Here is a 23,497-nt window from a genome sequence, read left to right as displayed (position 1 = left end):
TTTTTACTGGCCGAAGGGTGAGGCTATTTTACCGTATATTCTGCCTTGCTTAACGCACTAATTTTACAATAAAAAAGATTTCTCAAAATCCTTCGGCACGGTGAATCATCAATCTATGGCCCTTATTACGGTTGTCATTGCAAGATAAATGTGAATGGTTTTTAATTTCATCTCATCCGCTAATCGTTATCTTTAGTTTTTTTTACTGATTGAAGTCAGACTTCCACAATTTAAGAGACAACAATTCATACCGAATGTTCTTAAACTAGCAACTGTCTTATGATTTTGTGGAAAAGAGAGTTATTAACTTAGCGTTGGAAATGATTTTAACGCTGGTATGGCACAACCAATAGTATCGGTCATCTTCAAAGAAGTCTTAAGCGTCTTAGAAACGCACATTTGTCCCAAATGAATACAGGGCGAAAATACACTTTTTTGAAAAGAGTAGAATCCCCAATATAGTTGGTGCTGTGGATGGAACACACATTATAATGATCTTCCCATATAAAAACCTACGACGTTCTGGTGGTTCTATACTGTTCAGTTCCACAGAAATGTCCTCCCATTTCCTATTAAGTCCCGGCTTTGCGCAAATGCCCTCTGACAACCGCAATTTGATTCCAATAGATCCGCAAGTCTGGTTAGTAGATTTCTGTTGCTAACTATTCTAGCCCTAAGGGCCATTTGCTGAATCGAAACTTAAATAATTTTTTATGTTGAACATAAACTCTTATTCTCTACTTTTTCCCCTGCATAAACAGTTAGTTACATCATGATTTATGGTCAACTTAAATGCTTAAGTTTCGATTTAGTAAACGGCTCTAAATCAAGTAAATATTTGTGAGCAAATAAAACAAACCTAATTTAATAAATTACTAACAATCTGCAAGTTAAAAAACCAAGGCCAACATCGATGAAATAATTTAATGTGAAATAAAACGTCAAAACCAAAATAGCGCCTTTTCACAATTGTATTTTGATCAATGTTCACAATAGAGAAAAATTTATCAATTGAAACCGTAATACCAAAATGTCTATCAATTGATAAGTTTATTGTCTATCCATCAATTGATATTTGACAACCGTAATAGGAGGTGTATCACCATCTGCGGTTCGCTTGATAAAAACGTATTTGCAATATAGAGAGCAAGCTAATTCTATAAGTAATAAAATTTCTAGCTTTCTTCCGACAGTAAGAGGAGTTTCTCAGGGTTCCATCTTGGCTTCCCTCCTCCTTTCATTGTACATCAACGAACTTCCAGCAAAGATCTCACGATGTTCTTTGCAAATGTATGCTAACGACGTCCAGTTGCTAAAAAGCTATTATTAGTTAGGTTACTTTCCAAAAATCTTTTTGTATGGTACACCAATCGCCTATACATCTAGTGCAAGAAACTTAGGTGTGTTGTTAAGTAGAACTTTAACTTTGAGGCAGTCATATAAACGTCCTGTTTCACAATCACCTAAACATTTTTTGAACTGAACGTGTTCAGAGCGTACAAACTATCGCCAAATGACATTTGTCAATTCATAGCTGTCAAACGCAACAAAGGACAAAAAAATGATGTTTTAATCATTAAAAAATAACATAGTTTGAAGTAATTTGTTATTAAAACTTAACAACTGCACCATTTTAATTTTCATTGTGCACTTATTTTTTTTTTTTTTTTTTCATTGAGTAAGGTTTTACTCAGAATTTTCTGTCAATTTTTTCCGAGCTCGTCGTTCGAGCTCTGATGAACAAGCTCTGAACGATTTCTGAACAAAAAAGACACACATTTTTAGGCTCTGAACAAAAAAGAAATGATTTTTTTGACAGTTCAGACTCTTTTCAGTACTAATAAAAAACCCCCTTAATGTTTTCATAAACACTTCTTCTATGTATGTAATTAAAACGTGACATCCAATAACAGTTATTAGGATTTTCTCGAACAGCAAAGCTGATCCCTTCCGTTGATGTCCGTTTACAGAGACATCCCAGACAAAAAAAATAACTGCAGGATTTTTTGTCTTTTGTCATGAATAAAATGCTTTCCGTAACATAATGCAAAATAGAATCCACTTTGAAAAACAGCAATGAATTACACTATGCATCAAATATAGAATTTTAGGTATTTTTTATATAAACTAAGCCACTTAGTTTCAAAACTGACGACCCGAGTCTTAACTTCCTACAGTGACAAACTCCTCCTGTTAGGGAATTGCCAAGAATTAGTTTCTATACAATATTACTTATTTAGATTTTCCTGTTAAATATGAGACAATCGGTGAGGGTGAAATCTTAGAAAATATCTCAATCAAATCAGAATCAGCAGCACCTGAATCAATGGTTGTGGAACAACTAGAAGAAATTAATTGGTAAATCAATATACATTACATATACATAAATAAGTTTAGTTCCTGTATGAATAACAAAATTTAAACAAATTTTTTAGTGAAATAAGCGAGCAGATGGAAAATGAAAATCAAATTGAAGAACAAACAATACAAATAGAAATTCCAACTAAAACCTATCAATGTTCAGTTTGTCCAAGAGTCTATGCTAAACGAGAAACATTTTTACGCCATCAAAAGTCTCATCTAAGTACTGGCTCATTTGAGTGCAGTCATTGTGATAAGAGCTTCACTAGAAAAGATAATCTGCTTCGACACATGACAACACATAAAGAATCAAGTGAAGGTCAAAAGAAGCACAAATACAAACATGGCTTATGTCCTTTTTGTGGTGAGAGTTTTCCACAAGCAAGTCTAATTATCCATATACGACGACACACAGGCGAAAAACCCTACAAATGCGATATTTGTGATAAAGGTTATCCACGCTCTCAGGACCTTATGATACATAAAAGATCACACACTGGTGAAAAACCACATTTATGCAATACATGCGGAAAAGCTTTTTCGCGCCCAAACAAACTTGCTCGGCACATTCGAGTTCATACTGGTGAACGTCCGTACAAATGTACACAATGCAGTAAAGCGTTTGCACAATCCAATGATTTAAATTTGCATATTCGTCGACACACTGGCGAGAAGCCATACAAGTGCGGTATATGCAATGAAGGCTTTATTAATGGAACAGCGCTTAAGAACCATCGAAAATCAGCAAAGCATTTTAGTAAAGAGGATCAGCGACCGGATCGTTATGAGAAAATTCGAGTTACAAATCCACATCGACCTTGTTGGAGAACAAAACTAAATGCAACGGAATCTGCTATTTCTAATAAAGAAGATGAATCTGCAAATATTGAGCAGGAATTAACTTTAGTTATAGAAGCCGATGACAGTTCTTAGCTTAGGGTAGCTTAAGTTATAAAAAAAAATAGGTTTTGCCTCGGAACTGGTCAGAACAATTCCGATGGTGAAGATTTTTTTTTAATGTTTATAATCAAAATATTTTAAAAATGTAGTTCAAATATAAATTTGATGTTTTTTCTTGATTTTTTTTTTAATTAACATTGAGATTTATCTTTGTACAAATCATAATTTGTATTTGAAAATTTTATAAAATAAATTCAAGAAAAAAATGGTGTTATTTTTTCCCGTTTACATACATAATGTAGAGCAAAGGTTGACTTAAACCTAGTACGCAGATGGGGCTTTATTTGAGCTAGTTTGTTCTCCCTGTTTTTCTTAACATTTTTCTATGCTCTTATTTGTGACAGATTAAAACTGTGCAATTGGAAATGAAAAATGTTTTATGGGAGTTAAAATATAGCTGGATCTGCATATTAGACATTTACAGATAAAATTATCAATTCAAAAATTAGTAAAACACTTAAAACATCACGTTTTATTTTTTTTTATTTTTCCCAACAGATAAGCAATATCTCAAGTTTGTAAATTTCGTTTATAAAGACCTTTGAATTTTGAAAAGAAAATTTATTCATATCTTTAAATGAAAACAAACCAAATATTTTGTTAAAATTATTAAGATTTACTGTTTTTTAAGTAATCTTTTATACTTAAATGGGAAAAAAAATCTTGATGGTTTTATATAGGTCCTATTTACTTTACAAGACAACAATAAAAAATATATTTGTTCTGTAATCCATAAGAATTGAAGAATAAACAAAAGTTTGAAAACACAAAATTTCATCAAAATTGGAATTGTTCTAAAAGGTTTTGAGATAGGGTGTTTTCATAAACGTCGGAAATCTGTGTCGGTCCAATCGTCTTTCTGCTTTGCTGCATTAATGAACACACCAATTCTGCAGAATAATTGCAGGCCTGCGTTTGTACAATTTTCAGCAGTCTGAGTGTTCATAAACGTCAGAAAAAAAATAAAAAAATTACCATAGAATGAGTTTTGTTTAAGCGAAAAAAATTTCTTTTTCAGTTCCCGAAAATATTGTTTTTAATAACACAAAAAATTTGTAAACCGTGTTACATTAGGGTGGCTAAAAAAAAATACTTTCTTCTAAAAAAAAAAATAAAAACACCGAGTAGTTCACATTTAAAACAAATTATCTATGGAAAAAATATTTTTAATTAGGGTGTTCAAGAAAGTTTTTTTATGAGTTTGAAAAAAAAAATGATTTTTAGTGCACAGAAAATTTGTTAAGTGCGTTTTTGCTATAGTAATATTAAATTCATGCCAAATTAATTAAATTGAATTTGGTTGAATTCCAAGCGTAAATGTTAAATACCTATACCATTTTTTGAGCCCCCTAATTCGAAAATACCTACCCCAATTTTACATTATATTTCATAAACCATGTTTTACAAACTTTCTCTGCAGTGAAAAATAATTTGTTTTGTAATTAATTAAAAAAAAAAATTTTGAACCACACTAATGGAAATTTTTTTTTTCTTCGATAATTTGGTCAAAACAATATCCACGTTGATTTTTTTTTTGGATAATTCAAGCATTTGTAGAAGATAACATTTTTTAGAGCCACCCTAATAAGAAAAAAATTAATATAAACTCCTTTTCTCAAAAAACACGATTTCGAAATTTTGTGTGTCATTAAAATTTAAATTTTTCGAAAAATGAAAAAAGAAACATTTTTTGCACCACCCTAATTAATATGTTTGCTTTTCATTTTTTTTTAACAATATTTACATTTATTAACAAAAAAAAAATCGAATCAAGAGTCAAATAAATTTCTTTTTGAGTTCTGCAGCAATAAAATTTTGGCTGCGCAATCTGCCCGATGTTGACGACATGCTGACGTTTATGAACAGCAGAACTGCAGTTGGAATAAGTTAGTCCGATCGCAGATCTAACTTTATGAACACGACTAACGCAGGCCTAAGTTAGGCAGACGTTTATGAAAACACCCATAATTTGATTAGATAACTCTACTTTATTGCTCTAGTTTAAATTTTAGTTTAATTAATTAGAACGCACGAAAAAAAAATTCAAATAAAGAAACCAAAATTTCATTTGTTTTGTATTAATTTAGAACCACTTTTTTTAAATTTCTGATCAAAAAATTCATTTTACAATAAAATTCTTATAAAATTTCAAATGTGTGTTTTTTTTAAAGTTTATATTGAAAATTTGGAAATTTATGCCCCAGGTACTCATAGTTGGAAATAAATAGAAAAAATTCCCCAAATTTGAAGTATAATTATTATGAGACTAAATACAATGAGACGTTTCGTATCGACAGCAAATCAACCAGGAATGTGTATGAGGTCGAAAAGTAGTTAACTTTTCCAAAAAGATATGCAAACGTTTTTGTGACCTTTGAACCCATAAGACGACATACAACAGGAATAGCGACGAGAGGACGGAGGAAACCTCAGGACTTTTTATGGATGATTTTTTTACTACTCAATTAGTTAAAGTTTTGTTAATTAAAATTATTTTCACTGGGTAATTAAAATAAAAATGATAAATTTATAACTGCATACATTAAAGCTTAAAAACTCATACAATTTCATAAATAACTAAGTTTTTGTGGTAAATCAGTATTTTACTGATTAAACACTTGGCCGTGTTTTATTGGTAACTCAGAACTTAGCTCAATAAAATTTTGAACGGGAAACAAACCCAAATGATTACTGAGGATAAACGAAAGTTTTTTATTTGTTGTTTTAAAGACGCATTTTGTATACACTTACACATTTTTTACCGTTCAACAATAAAGAATTATTAATAATAAGCAAAAGCAAACGTTTGTTGTTGTTTACAGTAAAACGTTTACTCAGTAAACTACTGAGTACCAATAAAACACGGCTACTGTAAACAACAAAAAAAAATTCTTTTATTCATTGTATAATCATTTGTTGTTGAAGAGTCAATAATGTAAAGTTTAGAAAAAAAATTATCTGTAAACCACCAAAACGAATATTTTGTTTATCCTTAGCAATCATTTGTTGTTGCTTACCGTACAAAATATAACTGAGCTAAGTACTGAGTTACTAATAAACGGCTAATATCAAATAATTATTTCAGTTTGAGCATATTCTTCAATATTGCATAAATAAATTGGGACTGAGATTCAAAAACATTTAATATCTAATTTTGTATGTCAAATTTTATTGAAGTGCCAAATGTATGTGATAAAGAACGTGAATTCATTTATGTCGTGAAATTGTTTAAAAAAAAAAAACAAAACAAAATCTACTACCCCATTAGAAAATAATTAAAAATGGAACTACGAGTAGAATCTTTTGAATGGAACTCAGCGCCAAAACTGGGAATTTACACTATTTCCAGTTTACTCTTACTACTTTCTAAACAGGCAAATACACATTTCTTCCATTGAAAAAAATTAAACTACATACCAATTCTATTTACAGATGTCGCGGAAAACATTGCATTCAATGAAGTTGACGACAACATGTCTGTTAAATCGAGTGGTTCCCTTCCAGCGGAAATGCTTGAATCACATGAAATGGATCAGTAAATATTTTATAAATAAAGTTGTGATAGAAAAATAAGAAATTTGCTTATTACAGTTTCAACGATAGTGAGCCGGAAGCGGATCCGGAGTCGCTTCAAGAAAGCCACCCAATCGAAGAAAACCCAGTAGCAAAAATTGAGGAATTTGAAGAAAAGTACACACCGGAGAATTTTGTATGCAATGAATGTGGGCGAACATATTCCCGTAAAAAGAATCTTGACAAGCATATGAAAACACATAAGGAACTAGCAGAGGGCGTTAGAAAACCTGCAGAAAAATTTGGTATATGCCCACATTGTGGTGATATTTTCCCACAAAAAAATTTACCCGTACATATACGTCGGCACACAGGTGAAAAGCCATATGCTTGTGATCAATGTGAAATGCGATATGTTCGGAAACAAGATCTCATTGTACACAAACGCTGCCACACTGGTGAGAAGCCTCATATATGCATTACTTGTGGAAGAGCATTTTCACGGGCAAATCAGCTTGTACGACACATTCGAGTGCATACGGGTGAACGTCCTTATAAGTGCACTCAATGTGACAGAGGATTTGCCCAGAGAAACGACTTAAATCTTCATATACGTCGACATACCGGCGAAAAGCCATATCAATGTGGTTTGTGTGGTGAAAGCTTTATAAATGGCACCAACTTAAAAAATCATCGAAAAGTTTCTGGTCATTACGAAGAAGAGAGACGAGATCGATTTGAGAAAATTCGTGTGACCAATCCCAGAAGATCATATCGAGCAACTCCGTTACCTAAACAACCGCAAGTACCAGTTGCACCTGTTTGTGTTTTAGAACAAACGGAACCAGAAATTTGAAATATTTAGTTTTTATTGAATAAATATTTGAGTAAAGTATGTATGTGTTTTGATGTTAAATGTTCCATCTAAAGAAAGAGAGTAGAATTTTTGTAAATAAAATAAATTACAAACAATCAATAGTCTTATTCGATTCATTTATAGAGATTCTTGCGTCTCTGCTTATGATGCATTTTCATTGTAAATTTGGATTCTTATTTTCGAAAGTATTTCGAAATTTTCTTTTAATATTTTTGTTACCAAAGACAAATGCAATTTTAAACATGCATTTGTATTTTCCATTGTTATATGTTATACATCAAAATTGTAAAAAATATATATTTTCGAGATTTTGAAAATTAGAAGGCAAATTTATTATTAAAACATCAGTCGAGACTTTAAGGACATGTTTAGACTTGTTCGATATTGATTTTTTTACATCTGAAATCCATACCGTCATTGTTCTTTATCTCACCGGTAGCTGTATACGCCCGTATTGTATAAATTTAATTTTAACCTCTTTTCAATGCTTCTTTTTTTAGACTTTCACGCGAGTCCAAAAGCAGAATAGAGCTGTCAAATATTATCAGTCCTATTCTTATTGAAAACTTCCGGGGAAATGCGGTTGGGAAAAATACTCCAAGCAAAAAATGCTTCCGGAAATTTTGCTCCAATTTCGCTTTCTCATCATTAGTAGCGAAAAGGGAACAAAACTAAAGCGGAAATGAACGATATTCTGGGATTTTTTGATTGAGAGCCCTTCCCCAGAATACATTTCCCCAGGAGTTTTTCAATAGGGCTGAATAAAAAAAAGTCGACGACGATAGTCAGCCTTATCACGAATTCCATTTGTATCGGAAGTTTTCTACGATTCCCGAAAAAAACAATCACAATATCCGATCGTAGTGACGATTTGTATGAAATTTTCCATTACGAACGGAATCATTGACTATTTTTTCTGGAATTGTAGCAAACTTCCGATACGAATGGAATTCGTGATAAGGCCGGGTGTCAAGCCCTCGTAAAGCCCTATACTTGAATAATCTGGCGATAGTTTTTCAATTATTTAGTTTGAAGGCAATTGAGTAGCAAACTAAACTTTTTAATCGTAGGATACTTAATCTTTCTAGTAGGCGCACTTTCATTTATTTACATACTGATCAATAGACCGACTAAAACTTCAGCCGATAAAAAGTCTTTAGTGTGCGGGGGCTCTGAATATCTAATTTTCAGCCCTATCCTGAGTTTCACGTGGAAATTTTTCCACCCAAAATATTTTTGTTCGTCCGGAATTTTAAAAGCTATTGTGAGTTTTTGCCAAAGGGAAGTTACATTTTTTGTTCGCCACCAAAATTTAAGTGAGAAAATAGCTGTCATTCGACTACTTCGCATACTACCTGAAAAAAAAAATCAAAATATGGATTGTTTTCTGAACGTTAACAAATTTTTACCCTGAAATCACAATAGGGGAAAAGTGAAATTCGATTTTTCCGGGCGGAATACTGTTAACGTGAAACTCACGATAGGGCTGTTTTTTTTTATCAAAAATAGAACAATGTATATATATTTCGAAGTAGAATTTTCTGTTTTGTGTGGCCACCGGTGGAATCGCTAGTTTATTTTCAATTTGAAACTTTTTCCAAAAATTAAAATACAGCTACATCAATTATAGATGTCGCTAAAAAAAATTCCCCTAATCGATTCTACTAGAGAATATACAATGTAAAGAACGTGAATTAATTTATGGCGTGAAGTTATTTTGAAAAAAAAAAATGTACTACCGAACAAAAACATATTTCAAAAAGGAACTACGAATAGAAGCTTATCAATGGAAGTCGGCGCTAAAACTGGGAATATACACTATTTCTAGTTTACTATTACAACTTTCTAAACAGGCAAATACACATTTTTTCCATTTAAAAAAATTAAATTACATACCTATTCTATTTTCAGATGTCACAGAAAACATTGGAGTCAATGAAGTTGACGAAAACGACAACGTGTCTGTTAAAACCAGTGGTTCTCTTCCAGTGGAAATGCTTGACCTAAATGAAATGGACCAGTAAATATATTATAAATAAAAAGTTGTGACTGAAAAATAGAACTTTTCATATTACAGTTTCAGCGATAGTGAGCCGGAGCCGATTCAAGAAACCGAAAAAAAGCCAGTAACAAAAATGGAGGAAAGTGAAGAAAAGTATACACCCGATTCACAGAATTTTGTATGCAATGAATGTGGGCGAACATATGCTCGTAAAAAGAATCTCGATAAGCATATGAAGGCGCATAAAGAGCTTGCAGAGGGTGTTAGAAAACCTCCAGAAAAATTTGGCATATGCCCACATTGTGGTGATAATTTTCCCCAAAAAAGTCTACCCGTACATATACGCCGGCATACCGGTGAAAAGCCATTCGCTTGTGATCAATGTGAAATGCGATATGTTCGAAAACAAGATCTTATTGTACATAAACGATGCCACACGGGTGAAAAGCCTCATATATGCACTACTTGCGGCAAAGCATTTTCACGGGCAAATCAGCTTGTACGACACATTCGAGTGCATACGGGTGAACGTCCTTACAAGTGCACACAATGTGACAGAGGTTTTGCCCAGAGAAACGACTTAAATCTTCATATACGTCGGCATACCGGCGAAAAGCCCTATCAATGTGGCTTGTGTGGTGAAAGCTTCATAAACGGAACCAACTTGAAAAATCACAGAAAGATTGCTGATCATTATGAAGAAGAGAGGCGAGATCGATTTGAGAAAATTCGAGTGACCAATCCCAGAAGGTCATATCGAGCAACACCGTTGCCTAAACCACAACAAATACCAGTTTTACCTGCATTAGTTTTAGAACAAACGGAACAAGAACTTTAAAATTCCTAATTGTAATTAAAGTATATGTCTTGATGTTTCCTCAAACATTGGCTTCTAATCGTTTCCTCTCACGAATGGGAGCAGAATAAGTGTAAAATCAAAAAATGTCTGGCTATTCAATTCAATTATATTGATTCTTGTAAATAATAAAATGATCCACAAAATATATGTATTCTTAGCGTCTAAAGTAAGTTTCGTTTTTCGTTAACGAGTTGTTTTTCATTGCTAAGCTAAGTTTTCTTAATTATTCGTTCAGATCCGTGTGACGGACGAATTATTGGATTTTGATCAAATTTTTTAACAAAATTTCATAATCAATAAAATTTAAATGAAAAAAAAAACACATGAGTACAATAACATAGGTGACAAAAAATAGTAACGGATTCTTGTGGAGCATATAAAAGCAAGCATTTTTTTATTGAAAGAAGGGGTGCTTCTCCACACATCATAAACAGCCTTATTGTAATTTAAACAAATTTAGATGTTCATAAATATCCTATTTTGTATAATATTTTTTCTCATGTCTATTTATTCTCAAAAATCACAGAAAAAATCTGTTTTTGATCCTTTAGCAACGCCAAGATCTGTAGATTTGCTCAAACAATGGGTGATATGCATACAAAATAATAAATGCTTTTACTTGAAAAATTGTAACGTATGAACATTTTTATCCACATTTTGTGCATATCAAACCTAGTTTATACTTATATTTCCTATTGCTAGTATTTACTATTTTTATGCATATGGGCCAATAACTCTTAAGCCCCCATTATTTCTACTATGGCTTAAAGCAGGAGTCAACGCAAGAATTTATTTATTTAAAGAGAAATCAATTGACGGAGTATTGAAAACAAAAACATCAAAGCTTTGAAATTAGCGTTAAATTTTCAGATGTATTGGTTCAGTGATTTGTTTTTTTGTTTTAGGATAAGCAAAAAAAAAAACAGAATTTGTGAAAAGGGAGTCATTCATGTAAACATATTTATTGAGAAGAATATTATTCGTATTATTTAAATACCAAATAGAGAGTTTGATATCTTACAACTTAATCAAACTAAAAATAATTACCTAAGATTTCAATCAAAAATCTTAACAGTTGAAAATCTAGAATTCTTAAATTTTGATGTTCATATTTTTCGTAAAACTTTTTTCTAAAAAAACATATTAAAAAATCATTATTTTTTTTGATGTTTCACACTCAGTGAAACATGAATTAAATAAAAAATATGTTAAACTTTATTCTTCCCCATTAATTTTAAGGTCAAAAGTTCCCTTTTTTAGCGTTCAGAGGGCTATGGGCACCTCAAAATGAAATTATTCAAAAATTTTAAGTATACAGTTTTGTTCGTTTATAAATAGCGCAACTTTTTATTACTATGCCAATTCGAAAATAAAAAACAAAAATAAAATCACTCCACTCTAATGTATATCCAAATCTGAATTTAGGACAAAAACGATTTTTTGAACATTCAGCTATTACAAAAATTTCAGCTTCGTTAATCCTTTTATTTATTAAAATTACCATGTTCTATTTCAACTATACGTCAAAATGCAGAGAATGTGGAAAAAGAAGAATTTTGAAAGCATTGAGTACAATGCCGCCGTTCATTAAAAACTTCCTAATTCAATGTTTTGTTTTTAGCAAAAATCGCCGTTTATTGATCGGCGACGATATGAAATCTTAGTTTGAAAGTATTTTTTCAAAACAGTTTAAAAAATAAAATTGGTTGAAAACTGAAAAACCAAGAATTTTTGCAGTGAAAAACTCGTTTTTTGCCATTAAATTTTGGATGTACAATATAATTTCTACATACCGTTTTGAAATCAGTGCAGGCCCTACAAAACGTTATAGGTCACCGTCAAATGTTCCCTTAATTATGAAAGTGGACTAAGTCAGTCCTAAAAATACGATCAAATCTAGCCTAAAAATAATTATTATTTAAGGGGTAAAGTTTATTTGAAATCGAAATTGTAAATAAACTTCTTTATTGCTCTTTCAGTGATTTCATAACAGAAATACAATTAAATCGTTATAAGAAAATTAGTACCTATGCAAGTTTTTCTTTAAACAATGCAAAAAGTGACTTAGTCCACTTTCATAATCATGGGCACAAATATATTTCGTGAAACGTGCAGTTACACAATTAAGAGTAACGTGTGACAATAGCGTTGAGCTTTTCTGTAAAGAAAAACGAGATTAAAATTGTTTATAAGTGTTTGTAATAGTCCAATAGTGCACAAATTATATTATATTTGGTTTATTTAAAAATATTATTTAACGAAATAATATATTTACCAATTACTCAGTTTGTGAAAAATTATAGTTACAGAAAAAATAATAAACTGTGAAGAGAATGTTGACAACACTTGCCTTTCATCAGAAAAATCATATGCAGAACTGCAGGAAGAATCTGAAGAGGAAATTGTTAAGAGGTAGGTGCAACTATAAATATAGCAGTCTAAATTTTTAACTTTTTTATTTTACCCTTTCAGTCCAAATGCTAAACCCAAACTACAAAAACAAAAATTCCATAAAGTAAAAACTGAGATCGCTACATCCGATACAAATAATAAGAACGAAATAATGGCTTGTGACGATAATTTAAAGACAAACAATCCTGATCGCATACGCCCCTATAGGAAAAACAAAGATAAAACAAAACAAACCTACAAATCAAAAGAGAAAAAGTATGGTATTTGCCCTTATTGCGGTGATAGATATGCCGCTTCTAGCCTTAACCTACACATCCGTCGACATATTGGTGAAAAACCTTACAAATGCGATATGTGTGAAAAAGCGTTTGTTGAATTGTACGATCTGAAACGACACAAACGAATGCACACTGGTGAAAAACCGCACGTGTGTTCGATTTGTGGCAAAGCTTTTGCTCAGCAAAACAAACTGACGCGTCATAAATTGATACATACTGGGGAACGTCCATACAAATGCAAACAATGTGATAAGGCATTTACTCAAAGCAATGAATTAAATTTACACATTCGTCGTCACACGGGTGCCAAACCGTATATGTGTGGCATTTGTGGTGAGTGTTTCATAACTGGAACATTTTTAAGGAATCATCAGAAAGCAGTGTCGCATTTCCAAGAAGATCAACAAGATCGTTTCATAAAGATTCGAGTGACCAATCCTTCTCGTTCGTATCGAAATGGAGGAGGTATTAAAAAACTACAAGAATCGAGTCCATAATATAGCACTTAAATAAGAGATGGATAACCGTTTAGACTTTTATACTTTTTGTTTCGGTATTATGAGTAAAGTACATTGTGTTCAATTCGGATTTGAATTAGTTTTTTTTGTATCATATAAGTTTGATGTTAATAAATATGGAATATTCATAGTTACATAATTTTTATATATGTATTATTTACTGTTTACTTACCATTTAGCAATTCAAACACAAACTTCCGATTTAACAAAATATTTTGTATCCTTAAAGCTTTGAGGGCTTTTTGCATCTAGAAGATCCTGGCTGACAACTACTTAAAATTATATAAAAAAATGGGCCTTGCAGTAAAAATTTCAAAACAATTCGTAGCGTAGATTTTTGATGAGCATTTTCGTTCAGTTTGAAAAGCAACTTTTCAGACAAACGCTTTTAAGGTCTAAGTATTTGAATCTTAAGAATTTACTTACTTCTACATGTGTTTAATAAAACCTGAACAAAAAAACGCGTTTTTTTACCCATGTATCTTTTTTCTTAACGTTATTGTGGTGTTACCCCCTAAACAAAAGAGCTGAGCAGCGAACTTGATTTGTTTTTAATTGGTGTTTTCTTCACTTTAATATAAAAAAAAATGTTCACAGGGTCATTCACATATTCAAATTCTGAACTCATCAGAGAGTCTTTTACGTAATTATTACAAAGGACAAGTAAATGAAGTAAACGATAGCCATGACAAAGAGCAAATATGTAAAACGAGACGATCGAAATCGAAAATAAACCAAAACAAATATTTTTTTGAGGCTCACATGCATGCTTAACAATGTAATTACAGATAAACGAAAACGAAAGTCGTAAAGATTAAAGAGTACCTTTCGTTAAAATAAAACGATTACCGTGATACCTAATCGCATTTGACCGAGAACGAAGTAGTTTCAACAATAATCGTTTTACAAAATAGGGCCTCAGTAAACTACATGAAGTTTTTCAGTGCGGGTTTAAAGTTTACCCCGAGATAACGTACCAATTTTTAAGAGTTAACTTTGGATTAACTGAAACAAATTGTTTCAAATTAATTATGAGTTTTTTAAGCTTTTATGTATTCATTCTCTGAAAAATTGCTTTTTGAATTCTATGTTGAAGTCAATCAATAATTATCTTTAATGTTAATTTATACTTTAACATACTTTCTACTTTACTTATGTTTGTTTAAACTGAGAATGTTTTTATGTTTGTATCAAAACTTGTTTTTAGAAAATTTTATTCTCGATTCAAATCTTTTTCAATATTGTTCGTCGTTCATTTTTAATAAAGAATATTTTGTTCATTTTTAAATATAATTAATCAAATATTAATTCCATAGAAAACAATAGGTTATGGGTCTAGTATGCAATATTGATTAATTTGTTTTGATTTGAATTTAATTTTCGTTATTTGTGAACCGAGAGATATAGTCTATTTGAAGATGGACTTAGCAAAGCATATCAAGCTTTTGGCTGGTGAGACAGATTGGCCGATATGGAAAAGAAAAATTCGAGACTTACTTGACTACCATGAGGGAGCGCTAGATGCTATAGATGGGATTCTGAAGAAGCCAGATCCTTTATCAGTGACAGCTAAAGCAGAAGAAATAAGCCAACATAAAGAAATGAGCAACTTATATCGAAAAGCGAATAGCTACGCTAAATCGATGATAACAAGCTCGGTCACAGAAGAAGTTTATCAGAAAATAATGTATAAAGAGACTGCACATGATGCGTGGGAAGCTTTAAAACAGCAATTTGAAGCAACATCGAAGGATCAACTGTTCAAGATATGCACTGATCTCTTTGCATTCAGTTGGAATCCTTCTCATTTATCGATCATTTTAATTATATAATAAAAAGGGCTAATAAGGCACTTGGCTTTATTAAACGTTTTACTCGTGAATTTCATGACCCTTATGTGCTTAAAACCCTCTATGTTTCGTTTGTGAGATCAATTCTTGAATATGCGTGTGTTGTATGGGCACCTTATTACGCGACTCATATCAACAGATTAGAATCCGTTCAAAGAAGGTTTATGAGATTTTGTCTACGTTTCCTTCCCTGGTCAGATAGAATTGTAATACCACCTTACTCTCATAGATTACAACTTATAAATCTGCCATCTCTTTTTGCTCATAGAGAGTATTTGCAGTTCTGTTTTATCATAGGAATAATTAATGGTTCGATTTCAACACCATCGGTCCTTTCCCGATTGAATTTTACAGTAAGTCGTTATAGTGTAAGAAGACAAATGTCACTTTGTAACATCTTTAGTAGATCAAACTATGGCGCTTATAGTCCTCTCAATCTGTTAATTAATGTATTTAATAAAAACTATGTTCTTATTAATTCCTGTAATGATATTGTTAAATCACAGAGTATAAGGAATATGTTTTTCAATCAATATCGTTAAAAATTAATTTTTTATCCAATGTTAAATGTTAATCTTAAATCTGTATAATCTGTACCGTTAGTATTTAACGAAATAAAATAACATACTAAGACGTTTCCACACACATTGAAGCTCAGAGGGTTGTGGAACGATCTGAATAGAGAACACGTTACCAGGCTTGATGTTGGTATGCAAAGTCCTGCATATTTTACCATCAAGATTTGAGACTTTCAGATCAAGTTGGATGTTACTCACAAAAGATGAAGCCAAGACATTTGATGAGTTGACCACGCAGCTTTGCATGTACGAAAGAAATTTCAAGAAAACAGAAGATAACGATAATTTAGCTCAAGAGGCGCTAATTGCATCCAGATTCGACAAAAAGAAGCAAGAAGTTCGACCAAAACAAAATTATTCAAGAAACAAGAGAGAAGATATTTGTAATTTTTGTAAGAAAAGAGGTCATTGGGTTCGAGATTGCAAGAAGTGGTTAGCTGAAGGAAAACCAGCAAAAGACATGAATTTTAGCAGAAATCCAAGCAACATTGTTGATACAAATGCATCTTTAGTGTCTGTTTGCAATAATGCCTATGCAACTGAACTAAATTCAATGGATTGGTGGATCGATAATGGTGCTACAAGACATGTCACCAACTCCCGAGACTGGTTTATCGATTTTGAAGTATTTGAGAGTTCATGTCAAATTCAAGCTGCTGGAAAAGAAACTCTTACAGCTATTGGAAAAGGGAAAATCATAGTCCAATCAACTCACAACAATGAAGAAGTTACCTTGAATGATGTTTGGTATGTACCTTCTATTTCGAGAAATTTATTTTCTGTTCTAGCCGCTCAAGACCGAAATCGAAACAGTGTTTTCAAGTCCACAACTACACAGTGTTCGCTTGATGTTAATGGCAAGATAGTGTTACGTGGATATCGTCATGTGAACGGATCTTTGTACAAGGCAGCGATCACACCAATAGTTTCGAAAGTGAAGTCAGATATGCAGTTCAATGTAGTGGTGGGAGATGATACGACACTACAACTGTATCATGAGCGGTTTGGACATCAAGACAAGAGACACGTCAAAAAGATAATAGAAAAAGAATTAGGCATCAAAGTCAAGCTTGACCAGAATTTGTGTGAGCCGTGCATATATGGAAAAGCACATAGATTACCATTCGGAACGAGAAGAAAAGCGACTATACCAGGAGAGCTTGTGTCCACGGACGTGTGCGGACCCTTTAGCGATTCTTTTAAGAAGAAAAAGTATCTAGTTGTTTTTAAAGATAGTTTCTCTAAATTCCGGTACGGTTTTGCAATAGAACACAAATCTGACGTCAAGAATGTCTTAAAAGAAGTGATAGCTAATGCCAAGATTTTGGGTCATCCGATTAAAGAATTATTGAGTGACAATGGCGGTGAATTTGACAACAGAGAAGTCAAAGAGATTCTTCGATTAAATGGAATCACTCAAAGACTGACAGCGCCATACACTCCAGAGCAGAATGGCGGCAGTGAACGTGAGAACCGTACTTTAATTGAAATGGCAAGAACTTTTAAGTATTCAAGTAGAGAAGCTGAATATCCAGAAGCAATTTGGGCGGAGCTTGTAAACACCTCGGTTTACATCCTGAACCGAACTGGGAAGTCATCAGTTGATGGAGTTAGCCCATACGAATTGTGGATTGGAAAGAAGCCGAGAATCAAGCACTTAAGAATAATAGGTTCAACTTGCTACACCCATATTCCTGTTCAAAAGAGAAAGAAAATGGACAGAAAAGCAGTTAAAGGCTATATTGTTGGATATGATGGTGATGAACGATACAGAATTTACATCAAAGAACAGAACAAAGTTATCCTGTCAAGAGACGTTAAATTTCAGGAAAATCCAATACTATGTGAAAATGCAATAAAGTTACCCTTCAAAGATGTTGACCCAACCGGGGAAGAGCAAAATGAAGAACAAAATGCAGAGAGTAGCATATATTCGGATGAGTACGAAACTGCAGTGACAACTATTGTGAAAATCAAGAACTTGATGAAGACGTAATCCAACAAGACCAAGAAGAACAACAAAATCAACCAAATCAACAAAATCAACAAAACCAACAAAACCAAGAAGACCAACAAGACCAGAGAAATCTAAGAAATAGAACAGCTTTAAGAAGACCTAAAAATCTGGATGATTATGTCATGGCAGCGGAAGATTATGTCAATTTTTCTTCAATTCCTGAAACATTCCAAGAAGCTATCAACAGCAAAGAAAAATCAGAGTTGGTGAAAGCTATGGAAAGAGAGATGACATCATTGCAACAAAATCAAACCTGGAAGTTGACAACTTTGCCAAGAGGAGCAAAAGCAATACCTTGCAAGTGGGTATATTGTCTAAAGAAAAATCCAGATGGCACCATTGACAAATACAAAGCAAGACTAGTGGCCAAGGGATTTAGCCAACGAGAAGGTATCGATTATTGTCAAACTTTCAGCCCAGTAGCCAAGATGGGGACTATAAGATCAGTTTTGAGTATAGCTGCTAGCGAAAAGATGCACCTTATTCAGTTTGATGTTTCAACAGCTTTCTTGTACGGTGATTTAGAAGAAGTCATCTACATGAAACAGCCAGCTGGATACGAAGATGGAACCGATAAGGTATGCAGACTAATGAAAAGTTTATATGGTCTTAAACAATCCTCTAGGTGCTGGAACAAGCGTTTCGGAAGTTTCATATCTAAACTAGGCTTCAGAGTTAGTGACGCTGATCCTTGTTTATATATGAGGGAAAGAAACGGAAAGAAACTTGTTCTTGTGCTGTATGTAGATGATGGGCTGGTTGGTTCAACTGATCAATACGAATTAGAGAAATTCATCGAAGAACTGAAAACCGAATTCAAGATCACCTCGAAGAAAGCGACGTTCTTTTTGGGACTAGAAATAGAACAGAATGAAGAAAGAATAAAAGTCAGCCAAAAAGCACACGCAAGAAAAATCCTCGATCGTTTTCAGTTTTCTGAATGCAAGTCAATTTCTACACCAATTGTGAAAAATTCAGAAACTTCAAAAACAGGGAAAGTAGATAATGAAAATCACAATTTTCCGTATAGACAAGCAGTTGGTGCACTGATGTACTTAATGCTAGGAACCAGACCAGATCTAGCATACACAGTAGGATTTTTGTCAAGAACCTTAGAGAATCCATCCAAAGAAGATGTATCTAGAGTCAAAAGAGTGTTCAGCTACATAGCTGGAACTTTGGATTTAGGGATTGAATACAAGAAAGATGACAAAACCAGAATCCTAAAATGTTATAGTGATGCTGATTTTGGTGGATGCCAAAGCACTGGGCGTTCAACTTCTGGTGTTGTTATAACTCACGCAGGTGGAGCTATTTCCTGGCTCAGCCAAAGACAGGCCATGGTTGCAACATCAACAACTGAAGCTGAGATCGTTGCAGCGAATGAAGCAGCAAAAGAAATAATTTGGCTGTGCAGATTATTCGAAGGAATAGTCAAATTAAAACAGATTCCAGTTCTTCAAGTGGACAATTCTGCAGCTGTAAGATTGGCTCAAAACCCAGAATTCCACAGAAGAACTAAACACATCGCTACAAAACACTTTTTCATCAGAGAAAAAGTAACCGAAGGAAAAATCGAAATCCAACAGATATCAACCGAAAAACAAGTTGCAGATATCATGACTAAACCCCTTCCATGTCCAAGACTGAAACTGTTATGCAGCGAAGTGGGTTTATTTTGAAATGTTAAAAATCAATTAACAAGGGAAAGTGTTGAAGTCAATCAATAATTATCTTTAATGTTAATTTATACTTTAACATACTTTCTACTTTACTTATGTTTGTTTAAACTGAGAATGTTTTTATGTTTGTATCAAAACTTGTTTTTAGAAAATTTTATTCTCGATTCAAATCTTTTTCGATATTGTTCGTCGTTCATTTTTAATAAAGAATATTTTGTTCATTTTTAAATATAATTAATCAAATATTAATTCCATAGAAAACAATATTCTATGAAAAAAAATTAACCTAATTTGTCAACCAAAAAAAAAAAAACGTTTCGAAGAAAATCCCTGAGCAAAGCTTTTTTTAGTTTGATTTTGTTATAAGAGTTCTTAACTCACTCTTAATAGGAGTTTTGAGGAATTTTTTAAGCTGAATATGAATGAAAATTTAAAATTATATGGTAAGTTGAGAGAGGGAATGAATGTTTTGAGGGTTTTCAGTTTTTTGTATCGTCGGATCTTTTTTTTGTTGGACGTTTTTTTCAGCCGGTTTTTTTTTTTTTTTTTGTAAAAATCGGTTTTAACTGCGAGAACAAAAAATCCGAAAAAAACCCTAAGTCGATCCCAATCCTCCATCTGTTTCCGTTGCACAAGTTTCCATAAGATCGCATGAGTTTCCAAAACTTTGAAGTCATTTTTCTCAAAACTACAATATTGCAGATTCGTGGTTTTGGCTTTGTGACGTACAAAAATGTTTATATCCAGTGGTTATAGAACAGGGGTACTTGGGCCAAAAAATTCTTTAGTCTGTCAGCATGTAGCGGCGCCCTTTACGAAAGAAAGTGCAATAAGAGCCGTATTACATTAGAGGTGGCAAAATACTTATGCTTAGATGATCTAGTACATTTACTACTAGGTTTATCCGATTTATACACAACTAATCACGCCACAGCTAATCATGGATAGCCCATCAATTTTTTTTTCCTTAGAATTTCTAAGATAGCGGGACACATCGCTTTGCTTTCAAAAAGTTGAGATTTTTCAAAGCCTGTTTGACGTGATTAAGGAATGAAATCTTTCGATTCACGTGAATAGCAGAATAGGGCTGATAATTTCATTTACTGTGCATGTTTTGTTACCTACAAAAAAATTCTACAAATAGTGTTATACCAAACACTTTGAAAAAAAAACACCAGTGTGACCATTCTTTCAGAAATGCATGAGCAAATTAAGTCAAGTTTATTGTTAAAAGGATAATACACATCAAAAACAAAAATTCGTGAACTTAATTGTTCGCTTTTTTCGGTATATTCAATAACCAACAACCTTTAACTTTTTTTTATTTTTATAATCACATAATACTATTCCTAATTTGTATTGCAGAAAAACTTAACGTCCAAGATATCGCAGACGACGATTCCGTTAAGGACGAGAATACATTTCCGGAGGCACATGAAGAATCAGGGGAAATTTGCGAGTAAGTCTAAGAAATTTTCTGTTAGAAACACTTACCAATTCACTGACTTATTTCAGTTACAGTGATGTGAATGCTGATTCAGAACCCGAAACAAGTTCAAAGCCAACATTACGAATAAAAAGAATTCAAAAACCGAAACCTGAAAAACCCAAAGCAAAAGAATCGCTCAATTGTACCGAATGCGGCCGAAAATTATATAGTCAAAAAAATCTATTGAGACACATGCAAAGGCACAAAGAGGGATTTATGGTGAAAAAGCAATGCAAATTAAGCATTTGTCCATATTGTGGGGATTATTTTCCCCAAACAAGTTTGAGCATACACATTCGCCGTCATACGGGAGAAAAACCCTACAAATGCGATATGTGTGAAAAAGCATTTGTTAGACAAGAAGACCTTAAAATACACAAGCGCTCACATACTGGTGAAAAACCTCATGTGTGTACAGTTTGTGGTAAGGCTTTCACGAGACGTAATAAACTATCCCGGCATATTCGGGTACACACTGGAGAACGTCCATACAAATGCAATCAGTGCGATAGGGCATTCGCCCAGAGAAACGATTTGAACTTGCACATTCGTCGTCATACAGGTGAGAAACCGTATGGATGTGGTGTGTGTGGTCAAAGTTTCTTTAATGGAACGTTATTAAGGAACCATCAAAAATCGGAATCACATTTTGAAGAAAAACAAATGGATCCTTTCTTAAAGATTCGTGTAACAAATCCAACACGGACTCATCGAAATCCTCTAAGCAAGCGAGTCTTGAAAAATGAGTCTTAAAAAATTATATTCAGTTTTGAGCATGAAATATCCTAGACCAATGGAAAACATCGTTACGCTAGCATTAAGTACGGACACTTAAACTTTGTAACTTAAATGCATTGAAAAAATTAATGTATTTTAATAAAATTAAATTCAACCAGCCTCATCACGAATTTCATTCATGCGGTAGATTTGCAAATAATTTCCATTTGCACCCATTTCACTTTTCCCTTGTTTTGAGTTCCGGTGGAAAAGTTTTCCATGTTCGTAAAATTCCCATTTTTCTTAAATTTTTTACATGTGAAATGCGAGGTAATCGAAAGCTCTTTTACAACCTTAATTTTGGTGACGAAAAACAAACTAACTTGTTCGAGATATTCGTTTGGGAACGAAAAATATACCGAAAAATACTGTGTATTCTATTTGCCAAAAAAGATAATTTATTTTTGATTTGAGCTCAAATTTCCAGATCTCAATTTTTAACGAGATTTGCACCTACTTGCACACGCAATATTTCACACAGACAACTCTGCTTTATTTGAAAAATAAATCAATTGGCAATATCCATTTGCCACCAGAGATCAATGGATTTGATACAAGTCTCTGTTTCAAATACAAAATCGACATTATAGTCTCGTGTTTAAAATACATGAAAATAAAGTGTATAATACAACATAACAAAAAAGTACTTATACGTCAAACATTGTTAACTTTTACTTTTTTTTTTATATTAAAGTAGTTTTTAGAAGACAAAAATATAGTCAGCCTAAGCGAAGTATCAGTCGGAGCGGAAAATTTTTATTAATTATACGTATTATTCGAGCTAATCTTCCGAAAAACAAAAATTCTCTGATTAAATGAAATCCGAGGTTCGGATGCGAATAAATAAAAGACTTTATTCCACTCTTTCACCCAATGTTTCGTAAGAATTCCTTACTTCTTCGGGGGATTTTGTTCTTTATTCATTACTTGTACTAAATCATCATACTAAAGTTACTACCACAGCATTGCATCATCCCGACGGCACTGACACAAAATGAAAATAAATAACAAATAATAATAATGAAATAAAACAAGCAAAAAATAATAATTTAACTAGACAAGAAAAGACATTTATATCACATCATAGCTTTGTTTTCCTTTTTTCGTTCAGTGTATTTTTAAATCGGTCTAAAATTCTTTTATACATAATAATTGAATCGCTGCCTTCAAAAATGTTTTGCTGCACAGAACACATAAATATACAAAGTAAGTTTTTATTTTTTTTTTCAAGTTCGCAAAGTTTGTCAATTCTCTTATTTACAATTGTTTTTTACTACACACGCAATTTCATAACTCCTTCTTTGTTTGTATGTGTGACAATATG

At 32.7% G+C, this 23,497-nt stretch overlaps 2 protein-coding genes across 2 annotated transcripts in view; both read left to right on the top strand.

The window, feature by feature from the left end:
- LOC129915141 (uncharacterized) overlaps nucleotides 1-22,297 on the top strand; it is a 31,091-nt gene extending 8,794 nt beyond the window's left edge. The window contains exons 7-19 of the mRNA XM_055994605.1: nucleotides 2,241-2,358; nucleotides 2,436-3,293; nucleotides 6,913-7,658; nucleotides 9,623-9,731; nucleotides 9,789-10,463; nucleotides 11,124-11,158; nucleotides 12,876-12,984; nucleotides 13,045-13,757; nucleotides 16,412-18,130; nucleotides 18,187-19,892; nucleotides 20,332-20,350; nucleotides 21,273-21,366; nucleotides 21,423-22,297. Coding sequence (XP_055850580.1) covers nucleotides 2,241-2,358; nucleotides 2,436-3,293; nucleotides 6,913-7,658; nucleotides 9,623-9,731; nucleotides 9,789-10,463; nucleotides 11,124-11,158; nucleotides 12,876-12,984; nucleotides 13,045-13,757; nucleotides 16,412-18,130; nucleotides 18,187-19,892; nucleotides 20,332-20,350; nucleotides 21,273-21,366; nucleotides 21,423-22,149 — 7,628 coding nt within the window. The 3' untranslated portion in view covers nucleotides 22,150-22,297. The remainder of the gene's footprint in view (nucleotides 1-2,240; nucleotides 2,359-2,435; nucleotides 3,294-6,912; nucleotides 7,659-9,622; nucleotides 9,732-9,788; nucleotides 10,464-11,123; nucleotides 11,159-12,875; nucleotides 12,985-13,044; nucleotides 13,758-16,411; nucleotides 18,131-18,186; nucleotides 19,893-20,331; nucleotides 20,351-21,272; nucleotides 21,367-21,422) is intronic.
- Nucleotides 7,953-11,518, top strand: LOC129916423 (gastrula zinc finger protein XlCGF7.1-like). Its single transcript, XM_055996345.1, has 3 exons — nucleotides 7,953-9,564; nucleotides 9,623-9,731; nucleotides 9,789-11,518. The coding sequence occupies exons 2-3, from the start codon at nucleotides 9,706-9,708 to the stop codon at nucleotides 10,549-10,551; spliced, it is 789 nt and encodes a 262-aa protein (XP_055852320.1). The 5' UTR covers nucleotides 7,953-9,564; nucleotides 9,623-9,705; the 3' UTR covers nucleotides 10,552-11,518.
- Nucleotides 22,298-23,497: the final 1,200 nt, after the last annotated feature.

This window comes from Episyrphus balteatus, chromosome 3 (assembly GCF_945859705.1).
Source record: "Episyrphus balteatus chromosome 3, idEpiBalt1.1, whole genome shotgun sequence".
NCBI classification, from domain to species: Eukaryota; Metazoa; Arthropoda; class Insecta; order Diptera; family Syrphidae; genus Episyrphus; species Episyrphus balteatus.
This window is presented reverse-complemented; position numbering and strand designations above follow the sequence as displayed.

What these genes read in the sequence shown, in the direction of transcription:
- LOC129916423 (XM_055996345.1), top strand. Translation starts at nt 9,706, where the DNA reads ATGCTTGACCTAAATGAAATGGACCA. An exon ending in GACCTAAATGAAATGGACCA is followed by an intron (nt 9,732 to 9,788) that starts GTAAATATATTA and finishes TTCATATTACAG; the next exon opens with TTTCAGCGATAGTGAGCCGG.